This window comes from Lycorma delicatula, chromosome 3 (genome assembly GCF_047948215.1).
Source record: "Lycorma delicatula isolate Av1 chromosome 3, ASM4794821v1, whole genome shotgun sequence".
Lineage (NCBI taxonomy): Eukaryota > Metazoa > Arthropoda > Insecta > Hemiptera > Fulgoridae > Lycorma > Lycorma delicatula.
Window position 1 is genome coordinate 68,664,479 of NC_134457.1, and position 12,599 is coordinate 68,677,077.

At 27.7% G+C, this 12,599-nt stretch overlaps 1 protein-coding gene across 1 annotated transcript in view; it reads left to right on the forward strand.

Moving 5' to 3' along the window:
• Positions 1 to 12,599, forward strand: part of LOC142321145 (ionotropic receptor 25a-like) — a 48,813-nt gene that overhangs the window by 29,484 nt on the left and 6,730 nt on the right. The window contains exons 11-15 of the mRNA XM_075359139.1: positions 636 to 819; positions 1,841 to 1,962; positions 3,592 to 3,739; positions 4,725 to 4,894; positions 11,064 to 11,185. Of these exons, the coding sequence (XP_075215254.1) occupies positions 636 to 819; positions 1,841 to 1,962; positions 3,592 to 3,739; positions 4,725 to 4,894; positions 11,064 to 11,185 (746 nt within the window). The remainder of the gene's footprint in view (positions 1 to 635; positions 820 to 1,840; positions 1,963 to 3,591; positions 3,740 to 4,724; positions 4,895 to 11,063; positions 11,186 to 12,599) is intronic.

The following is a 12,599-nucleotide window of genomic DNA, read 5'->3' on the forward strand; positions in this document are numbered from 1 at the left end:
ACTGTGCAAACTTTCAGAACTTCATATTTGCTACAAATATTTGTGATATTATTTTCCTTGAAAAATTTTATTTATAATACTTCGACGTTAATTTTTCCACTGGTTATTTGTTTGTTGTGTGATTTTTTTTCCTTTTGGAGGCCACTTGAAAGACCTGTTCTGTTTGTATTCTGTTTCTTATTTATTCAGTTGCATTTTTACTCTACTTCCTTTTTGTATGCACAATACTGGAGGTTTATTGTGTACTGTTACTGTGCATTGAAGATGTTCTTCAATATTACTGTGCTACTCCCAGTTACGGTGTGGCAATTGTACGTAGAAGAGGAGCAATAGGAAAGAAGTAATTTTGAATGGACTTGTAGATAGAAATTCATTAAATCTAATTTTTTATTAAAAATCCAAACTATTATTGAAATTAAACAGACTTGAAATCTATTTTTTAAATATTTCAGGTCAAATGATGATTATTTTATTATTTTAATTATTTTTTGTTTAATGATTTTTTTTTATTTACAGTTAATTTTTTTCATTATTTTATTATTATTCAAAATGTAGATTAGTAACATGATTTGACATATTTCTTCATTAAATTAAATTGTATTTATATGTTTTTTTTTCATTTTCATTAATAACAGACATTTTACACTGAAGGAAAGCTTTTGGTTTGCATTGACATCATTTACACCACATGGAGGAGGTGAGGCTCCCAAAGCTTTAAGTGGAAGAACATTAGTTGCAGCTTACTGGTTATTTGTTGTTTTGATGTTGGCTACTTTTACAGCAAACCTTGCAGCTTTTCTTGCTGTTGAAAGAATGCAGGCAAGTTTTTTAAATTTTTCTTTAACTTGTGTTTCAAAATATAATAGTATCTTCTAAATGCAGTAATAAAGAATTTTTTAAAAATAGAAATTTATTTTTAGATATTCATATAAAGATGTCATACATGAAAAATCAAGTTATCTTCCTTTGTTACTGAGAAATTACAAAAAAAATAACTGGATTTGAAACAAAGTTCAAAATCCATTTTAACCCTTTAAGCTCAGAATTTCAAAGCTCTAGAAATAAGTTGTTTGATATTCACATGAAGATTATCCATACTAAAAATCAAGTTGATATCTTCATTTGTTACCACTGAAATATTTATAAAAATTGTAAGCTTCATTGTTACTCCATTTTAATCCTTTAAACTCAGAATTTCAAAAATCCCTTTCTTAATGTACACTTTTATCATAAGAACATGTATATAAATTTTCATCAATATATCTTAGTAGTTTTTGTTTGGCATTATGAATCAGTCAGTCAGGATAAGTTGCTTTACAGATATATAAATATATTTATATTTTCAAAAAAATTTGTATTCCTCACAAAAATGATGTTTAAATTTCTATACAAAAATTGTTTTCAGGTTGAGAAAAATATATATGAATTTTTTGCAAAATAATGGATGTATTTATACTGTAAAGTATCAGTTTTTGTAGCTAACAGCTGGTTCAATTTTATGTACACACAATGACAAGATCTTATTTTCTAAATGTACTTTATATATATTTATTGTATCAGAATAATGATTGCTGCTCAGTTAAAGGATAATATGAGGAATGTGCACTATGTACACTGACAATCTCCTTTTTCTTGACGTCATTCATCATCTTCTGTATCTTTTCTGTGTTTTTATATTCTAAATTTTTCATTTCTGCTACCTCTTGTACTGGTAACAAATACTTGGATATGCAGGACTTGGAAGTTTTCCATTACAATCCTCTGTCATGCTAAGCCTTCTCAGCTGCTATCTGCAAATTAAACAAGGAGAATTCATTTTTTGTATTTAATCTTTTTCTAGTTGTCTGTTCAATCTCTAGATCAGCTTGTGAAACAATCAAAAATAAATTATACAGTTGTAGCAAATCATGCTGCTCATAAATATTTCCAGAACATGAAAAATGCTGAAGATATTTTATACAAGTAAGTGATAAATAAATGTAATACTAGTATAATATATGTAAGAAATATTTAAAATGCATTATATCCTCTTCTTAAATTTTATGTTTCTATTTGCTATTATTATTTTCAACATTATTTACTATAACATTTTTGTAATTGTACTTATTATTATTACGCCCCGTTAAATTGTGAACCTTTTTTAAAATTAATTTTAAAATAAAGTTATTGTATTGTTGTTCTTATTTATGTATCCTTAATTAAGTCATGTTTCTCTGTCCATTCCAAAAAAGAAAACTGATAAAGGTTTTGAAATTTGAAAGACTGATTGGCTTAATTACCCAATTACATGTGAAAATGAGAAAAAAATAGATTTTACAGAAGGCTTAAAAACGTATTTCATTTAAAAAAATAAAATACGATAAAACAAAACACAGTTAAAAGAAATTATGATGACTAAATTTTTTATTTTATTATATTAAATGTGAAACATCTTACTTTTTTTTATCACATTTCATTATGGGAATTTTACAGTTGTTCAAAATTTTTTTTTTTATTGTGCTCATATTCACAAAAATAAAAGGGTTGTTCAAGAACTGATGTGGCAAATGACTGTAGAAAAAGAAAAATTGTTTATTCAATGACAAAGAAACTAACACTACTTTTTAACATTATACCTGACTATATTTAGGTACTTATCCCATCTTTATCTTTCAATAATCCTATTTCAATTATTGAAAGACCCTTGTAGCATTCAAGAGATTTTTGTGAAGAAGAGAAAATGGAGAAGTTTAACTTTCTTAAAAAATCAAGCTTTCTTTGAAAAGAGTCAGTATTAATTTAAATAAAAAAATATGAAAAATATTTCATAAAAATAAAGTAAAAAACATTGTTTTTGTATTTTGTAATTAGTTTTGATTGTTGAATTGTAAATTATTGTAACTATATGATATACTGTGAATAATTGTAAATATTGAATGTAAATTATAAGTATTAATCATATCTTTCACAATAACCACCATTGCAAAATTTTGCATGATAAATTTTTCATGATTATACCAGAATAAATTCCAATACGTATTGAGAAAAGAATAATTCTATACCATAGTAAGTTGATCTGGTTTACTTTTACAGGAGTAAATTATGTTTATACCTTTAATTTTTCAACGCCTGTAGTTGAACTTTCGTGGAATAAAATCCATAGAAGTAAATCAGTTTTTATGGGCAATTTTTTTAAATATTTTTTATGTACATTTTTGGATTTATGGCTTGTACTTTGCACATTGTTATTTTACGTATAGATATGTATAAAGGGTAATCTAGACAAGTGATGTAGACACTGGATAATAGGTGAGAATGTAATCATTGCAATGAACTCCTTAAGGTGGTGTATCAATTGAAAATTCACAGTCAAATCTATGACTGCTTAATTAATTCATTACATGATTTAAAAAATGACCCAATAGTTGATAATTTTGCAAAAATAATGTTTTAAAGTTTTCATGATAACTTGCACTTATTACTTGAGATTTAATATTTTATAGCTAAAAGAAAGTTCTTTACTTTATGGATGATGCTGGTATATTGAATTAAAGAAGTTTTACATATTCTTTTGCTTTAAATTTACATTAAGTTATTGGTTTCTTTGTTTAGAATGTGGAAGGAAATAACTCTTAATAATTCAAATTTTCAAACACAATTTCGTGTCTGGGATTATCCTGTCAATGAACAGTATGGTCATATTCTGCAAGCAATTGAAAGAACTGGACCTGTTCCTAATTCTTCTGTTGGTTTCCAAAAGGTATCAAAAAATTATGCTATCAAAAAAAAAATATATATATTTTGTTGAAAAGTAAATATACAATGTTAATTAAGGCTTAAATTAGAGTAATTATGCCTGTTATACCTAAATTAGTTAATCCCTATTAGAATGTTAATTTAACCAGACCACAATATACAAAGAAGGGTTATTTATTATCTAATAAGATTTTCAAAAGACTACTTGTTTTTCAAAAGAAAAAAAAATATATATATATAAAATCAACTGAAATGGTGCAATAAATAATATATCAACTGAAATAAAATACTTGTATAATGACTATTACTACTAAAAAATACAACTAAAAGAGTTGTCTTTTAAAAAAATTAATACCGAATATTTAAAATATAATTTAGAGATTGTCAGTTATCAATAAATTAATGTAAATAGGAAAAATAATAAATTCCTAACAAATTATCAATGTTTCTGCATGTTTATATATTTGAAAAAGTTGCTAAACTAAAAAATTAGTTTTTCTCCTGTTATTACTCTGTAACTAATTTATTTACAACTTTGTTGAGACTCAAAACACTCATTACATCAGGTCACAGATAACAAGCGTGCACCGACTAAGCTCACCAATTATGAGAGGAGTTTTTAGAAAATATAGCTTTTCTTATATTTAAAGCCTTACCACAATGGCGTTCAAATTGAAATATCTCAGTATATAATTAAGATACAGCATTCGTAAAGGGTCTTAAAACACTCGCCATGTCATATGCCATCTTTTGAGTCCACACAGACTTCGATCAATGCACATTTCCTCACCCTTAAAAATACACTTAAACCATTGCTGTGGAACAGCACAAGTCTTGTAGTTATCGTAATTTTTTGGTAATTTTTCAAAAAATATGCTTTAAATTATTTTCTAATTTTAAGTAATTTGAATTTATAGTTCAGTTACGAGCTTGTAGTTGTGGCATTTTTCTTATACTTTGTTTGAAAATTATTTTTTTTACTTTCTCAGGTACTTGATAGTGAAGAAGGAGAATTTGCATTTATCCATGATTCAGCTGAAATCAGATTTAGGATATCACAAAACTGTAATTTAACAGAGATTGGACATTTATTTGCAGAGCAACCTTTTGCTGTTGCAGTTCAGTTGTCAAGTGAACTTGGTGGAGAAATAAGTAGAAGGTATACCACCAATACATGTTTGGTATATATTATCATATACAAAGATTATGTTATATGAACATTATTAATTACTGCTAATATGATTGAATAAATATTTTAATTCCAATATGGATTAATTTGTTAATGATTGATTCAGATGAATTTCCCCTTTCAAAATACATCAGCTTTGGACTCTGTGTATTTATTTGTTTACATATATCCTAACAATTTTACTAGTTTTTAAAGAGAACCAGATATAGTGATGAAATCAGCTATGTTTTGTGTACATGAATTTTTTTTGTCACTACTCAAGAATAATACTGAAATACTCTACTTTCCTGTGAGAATCTTAAATCGCAAAATTAAAAATGGGTGTGAATAAAATTTTGAAGTTAGTTAATGTAAAAAAAATTTGCTAAAGTAGGACTTAAAAAAAGAGGAAGTTGTTAAATCTTTCTGAATAGGTTGTTTTTTGTGTATATATACATTTGTTTAAGCCTTACCTTTTAGCAAGTAGTACAAGTTTGATGATTCATTTCGTTGTACATTTTATCCATGTAATGTTTGTGAAAAATTTATATTTTAAATGAAAACTTACATAACTTCATGAAAAATTTAGAAATATATTTTTTTTCTTATTTCATTATTTCTAGTATGTTTTAGCACCCTTTTTTTTAAAGCTTTAATCTACTAAAACTAATTAGGATAGCTAACTTAACTAATAAGAATTTTTGAATAGGGTTTGTTACTTGTTTTTCTTTATTTTTTGTTTTTTACCTATAATGGTATTTCTTGGTTGTAGTAAATTGTCGCTAACTGTGTTGCTGTATAATGAGTTTAGTTTTCTTTTTTTCTTTTATACTATTAATATCATTTCTGTAAATCAAAGACATAAATTTGGATTCTGTAAATCTACCTTAATTTATGTCTTTATTGCTATAAAAATTGATCTAACATTTTTATAACAATTTATTTTTTATAGCAAGATACTACTCTTAAACAATTAACGTTGAAACTTGAAGAATTATTCATTTACTTTAAATTATTTTGTTAATATTAATAGAACACCATGTCTTATTTCATTTACACCCTCACAATAACTTGCACAACATACTGAACTTGTTTTTGCTGAGATTAGTACTTAAATTTTTTTAAATGTTTCCTTCCTATAGTTAAATCAAAGTCTAATTATCTGAAGTAATTTGAACTTCTTGAAGATACCAACAGATAGTTTGCAGTAGGAAATTGTCACTTTGGTGAAGACTCGCTAATATTTTTAGTTATTAACAACCAAGATATTGTAATTAAAAAATATCTGTTGTTCATTTAGTAGTCATTTGCAAGCATTTTAGTGTAATTTTCATTAATGGGAAACTGGTGTAATTTTTGTACATGATAGGTAATCTAAGCTACTACTTGTTTTTTTTTTAACTTTGATTTCTGTTCCACTGATTAAAAAAGAGAACTGTTTTTGTTTTCACCTTGAAGGCTCAAGGAAAACCATGGAAAAACCTTGCTCAGAGCAGCATTACAAAGTACAAAATTTTCAACGAAAAAGAGAAGTGATACTGTTAATAATAATATATAAAACTAATTATTTTATGAAATAACAGTAATGCATCCTACCTGAAGATAGTACTGGTCAACATAAAATTTGGAACTGAAAAGAGAGTAGGTATTCTATATAGTAATTTATGTGCTGAATCCTGAATATACGAGGTGTGATCAAAAAATATGGTGAATGAATTTTTATAACGACAACTGCAGACGCTACATCCATATGCTGTAATTTGTCCAATAGCGTGATCAACTGAGACAGGCAGGGACAAGTTGTAACACGTTCAAGCCTGCCAGTCAGCTGCCAGAGCTGCTAGAGTGAGATTGTGTTTATCGTGTCTGTCGCGCAACATGGATTTTGAACAACGCATTAACATTAAGTTTTGTTTTAAGTTGCAAAAGAGTGCCAAAGAAGCTCACGAAATGTTAGAATCGGTGTACGGCGATAATGTGTTAACTTTGAAGACTGCGTACAAGTGGTATGACCGATTTAAAAATGGAAATGAGTCTGTTGAAGACTAGCAGCATGCGGGACGTCCAGTAACCTCAAAAACAGTTGAAAATGTGCAAAAAATGTAAACACTGATTCGTTCAAACAGGCGAATTCGAGAGCTATTCGAGAGCTATCGGAAGACCTTAACATCTCGTACGGATCCGTTCAAAGCGAAACTACGTACGAAGAAAGCGACCAGAAAAATGGACCAATGGCTTCCTTCTTCACCACAACAACGCGCCGTGTCACAACTCGCTTCTCATTCGTGAGTTTTTGGCCAAAAAAAGTGTTCCTGTCTGTCCACATCCGCCTTTCTTTTTCCTGTTTAGCCTCTGGTAAACTACCGTTTAGATAATTCTTCAGAGGATGAATGAGGATGATATGTGTGAGTGTAAATGAAGTGTAGTCTTGTACATTCTCAGTTCGACCATTCCTAAGATGTATGGTTAATTGAAACCCAACCACCAAAGAACACCGGTATCCACGATCTAGTATTCAAATCCATGTAAAAATATCTGGCTTTACTAGGACTTGAACGCTGTAACTCTCGACTTCCAAATCAGCTTTGGGAAGACGCGTTAACCACTAGACCAACCCGGTGGGTGTCCACATCCGCCTTACTCACCGGATTTAGCACCATGCGACTTTTGGCTCTTCCCAAAAATTAAAACTGTGCTTAAAGGAAAATGTTTTGACACCATTGCTGACATTGAGAGGGCCACGACCGAGCAGCTGACAGCCCTTCCGAAAGACGCCTTCCAGAAATGCCTCCAGTCATGGAGTCAATGTTGGGATAAGTGCATTGCTAGCCAAGGACAGTACTTTGAAGGAGATTACATCGAATTCTATGTAACCTTATTACTTTTTTTAATAAAAAATTATTCACCGTATTTTTTTATCACACCTCGTATATTCCAAAACAACCAATCACATAACGTTCTTTAGTTACAACCCCTTAAATTTATTTGTTCAAATTGAACAAATAATACAAATAAGTTAATTTTTATTATTATTTTTATTTATTTTATTATTATTTTTATTTATTTTATTATTATTTTTATTTATTTTATTATTATTTTTTTTATTTTTTATTATTATTATTTTACATTTTGAAATCGGGCTTGTAAAAATTCTCCAGTTTTTTTTTTACGTTACATTTGCAGAGAATTCACCATGTAAAGTCAACAAAAACCAGTATCTGTCCCTTGAAGACAAAGATAAATTCTGAGCTCCATATGTAGCAAGCAGCAAGTGCTACATTATACTAACCCAGTGGTTAAAATGAAGAAAAGAGCATTTGCCTTTTGACATACCTATGATTTGGTGAGAGCATACTAACCATTATGATGACTGCTATTTTTGCTTAACAAATGTTACTGGTTTCAATTCAAACAATAAAAGGATATTGCATACCATGTTGTTGTTGGCTTACTCCAACATCTTGGAAAGAAAATTTTGATTACCCAGAAGGCCCAACCAATGAATCCTTAACTTCAATAGATATTTACATTCCAGAAGAATCAAATACTGAATCTCACCTCATTACTGAGTGACCTAATTCATGACTTGTATTTGTTGAAACAACATGCAGAACTCCTAGGATCACGTCTTAAACAATGGACTTTATTAAATAAACAAGGATACTAAAATTTCAACACACAAAAATTGAAACGAAAATTTACTGAAATACTATAGAAGAGATTGTTTAATTTGTTCCTGTCTTGATGTTTTTGGGCTAATGTCTGAACTGGTCATTGAATATGTTATTCATGATTGATATTTATTTATAGACTCATCAAAAAGAAGCTTAAAGGCAGTGTTGTTACATAACTCGAATAAGTTTTTTTCTATACCGGTAGCACATGCTGTAGCAATAAAGCATATGATAATATGCCAAAATTTTAAAAGCTATTAATATGATGAACACTCATGGCAAATCATTGCTGACTTGAAAGTGATAGTCCTTCTTCTTGGTCTCCAGATTGGCTTTACAAAATATATGTGTTTGTGGGATAGACAGGGATAAACACTACGCAATTAAAGACTCAGTTTACCCCAGGAAAGGAAAATGTTGTCAATATTCTCCTTGTCAAAGCAGATCGTATTATTTTACCACCTCTACACATAAAACTAACTATGCATAATGAATTTTCTAAGAGCATTATAAAGATGGAGATGACTTTGAATATTTCGCTGAGGATTTTTCACAGTTAAGTCAAGCCAAATTAAATGAGGAAATATTCATCGGGCCACAAATATAAAAATTAATTCTTGATCATATATTTGACAGCAAACTGAATCCAAAAGAACTAGCAGCATGGAAGTCATTCAAAGATGTTGTTACTGGTTTTGTTGGAAACAAAAAACTGAAAACCATGATCAGCTTATAAATTAACTTTTAGTGAACTACAAAAATTTAGGCAGCAGAATGTCATTGAAAATTCATTTTTTACATTCTCATTTGGACTTTTTTGCTTTAAACTTGGGTGAAATCAGAAACAAACAAGGAGAAAGGTTCAATGAAAATATATTACAAATGGAACAACGTTATCAAGGCAGATGGGATGAATCTATCTATGATGAGTTACTACTGCTATATGATAAAAGAGAAGACTTCACTGAACACAAAAGGAGAATAAGAAAAAAGAAATTAAGATAAATGTAAAATATCTGCAAAATAAAGGTAGGAATTTTAATTTTTATTATATTTTTATTCTATTATTTAAGAAGTTTCTCAATATTTTAAAGGGTCATAACTAAAAATTTGAGGATGATGAAGGAAAACTGATTTCATTTCAAGATTGGCGATAAAAAATACTCTCTAATTTACCTACTTTTATCTCAGTTCCAAATTTTTTTTTAATTGGCCTATGCAACTAATAAATTAAATATGTATACAATAAAATAACAGTTTTAATACCATTAATCTCTAAATATTACATTATGTATGTAAGTAGGTACATATATACGCTAGATGTTAAATTTAAGTATATAAAAAATTCTTGTTTACCTTTTCAGCAACTATTAATAAACTTGTCAACAGAGTTAATATTGTATTTGTCAAAGGAATCATTTAGTTTTAAATAAATTGATCAGTAGTGTTTTCTAATAGGTCAAAGTATTACACTGTGTAACAAAAATAATGTTTTTTTTTTTTAAATAAATGATTTTCTCTTTTCAGTAAATGTTGTGTATTCATAAATATAAACACATGGAGTTACCAGAATTTTTAATTTACTAAAAATTTGTCTTAGTAATATTTACTGGCAACACACAAAGACTTTAAACCCCATTTTTACATATTAAAACTTATTAGTTTTTTTTTTGAGTAGCTTCAGTTTTTTTTTCAGTAGCTTAAGTTTTCATCCCACAAAAATTTGTCATCAATAAATGTCCAAAGGTTTACATTATGGCAACAGAAAAAAACTATTTTTGTCATTAATGGAAATGCTTTCCATATAATTAGCAAAGCTACATCTACCTGAAAAATACATTGCAATGGTTTATGCAAAATGTTCTAACTCTGTTGTATCTGTTGATTAATATACAGTTTTATCATCTGTGAAGAGAGTAAAGGTGTATAGTGTGATATTTTGAGAAAAATCATTGCTAAGTATTAAGAAGACCACAAGACTAAGGAAGTGTCCCTAGGAGTCTCAATTCTACATTCTGAAATAATTATCTCCTTTTAGAATTTTTATATTTTGAAAGATGAAATTTCAACTGGTTGTTAGTCATTGTAGCCAGTAACGATCACTCTAAAAATTTGACTTGCATTTGTGTATTTATTTATTTGCTTTGTTTTGTATTTAAATTATTTTATTTATCTACTTTTTTCCAAACAGCAATTTAATAAGTTTTTTTGTTATCCAATTTATTCACTCAGTACATGCTGTAAAGAGAATTGTATTATGGTCTTCCATTTATACATCTTAACCATTCAATTATCTTTTAATACTAATGATATATAATTTCAGTTTCTGCTTTGGTTTTGTTTCATTTGGCTGCAATATGATGAAATGGAAAAATTAAATAAGAAAAGTCTTACCTGTACTTGTCTTACATGTACTTTTACTGCATGCATTTACTTTTTGTGTGAATTCACAGTGCTTTATATATAAATTTTTTAAATATTTATAGGATTTTGGATTTGCAAAAAGATCGATATTTTGAAGTACTCAATGCAAAATACTGGAATTCTTCAAATAAAGGAATTTGTCACAACTTTGATGATTATGAGGGTATTTCTCTGGAAAGTTTAGGTAATTATTTTTCTGTATGAACATAAAATATTTCAGTTTTAGTAGCTATTTTTTTTTATTCTGTAGATTTCTGTCATTAAAAAAAAAAACAAACAAAAAGAGAAAGCTGTACTATTGTTGAGTAATATTAGTGTAATGTTAATATCAAACTTTAACTGAAGAGATTTCATTTAACTCTTCTGGTACTATTTACTTGCAGAAAACTCTGTTGAAATCATCGGATGACTGAATTTAGATATAACTTATTTATGAAAACCACTTATTTTATGTTATTTTTATTATGTGAATTCCACTTAATTAAAATTGTACTGAAAGGAAAATATATTTCCTCTGATGAAGATTTGAGAGATACCTTATATAATTATGTCCTAAAATTGTAACTGCAATCTTTGATAGTAAAAACCTTTGCTGAACGTTGTATTGAGTAAACTGGAAATAATATTGAAGCCTGTATACCAGTTATGTGATTGTTCCATCATTTTTAGAGAAAGTCTTCTTTTCTCGTATATTAAAAAGATATTGTTAAAAAAAATATTTTTATTATTTTAGTAATTCTGTTAAACTTTAATTTGTAATTCTGTTAAAACTTAGAGGAAATTATTACTTCTTTGTACTATGATAAATGTTAAAGGATAATTTTATGTATAAAGGTTATTTGTATAACCTGTGTAACTAAATTTAAGATTGTATAGAATTAATTGCAAAAAAAATGTTAAAAAAGTAACACAAAATGAATAAAAGTAATAATAACAATGATGATGATAAGTGGTAGCATCTTGGCCTTTTATCTGGTGATTTTAGGTTCAAATCCTGTTCAGTCATGGCATTTTTCATATGCTACAAAATTCCATTTCTATATTCCCATGTACAAGCTTTTCAAAGCTTCTGTAATGAATTAATCCGTCAAGCAAAAAAAAAAATGTTTGTATCAGATTATGTTTTTCCTGTTTTGTTTTTTTTTTTATTTTAAAAAAAAAAACAATTTTTTAAGTGATTCTCAGCAAATAGTGTGAAACTAAAAAGTCTAGACTAAATTTTTAAAATTTATTTCATAATTTAAAAAAAAGAAATTATATTAAAGCTAATATTTTTAATTATGATATTTAATGATAATATCGACCATTATTTTCTGTATTCATTACTATTATTAATAATAAATATGTATTAAATATTCTTTCTTTAGCGGTTTTCCTGCTCCCATATATCCTGGATTGGACCACTGAAAGTATGCCACTTACACATATATATATATTACAAATCTATCGTTTTCACTTTATACTATTAGTTTTGTTATTAGAATAAAAAACAATTTTAATTATTAATCAGCGATTTTAAAATTTTAGTAACATCTTATTTTCATGTTATGAATACAGTATATTTTTGTTTTTAAAATGAACATTTCTTTGTTTAGGAG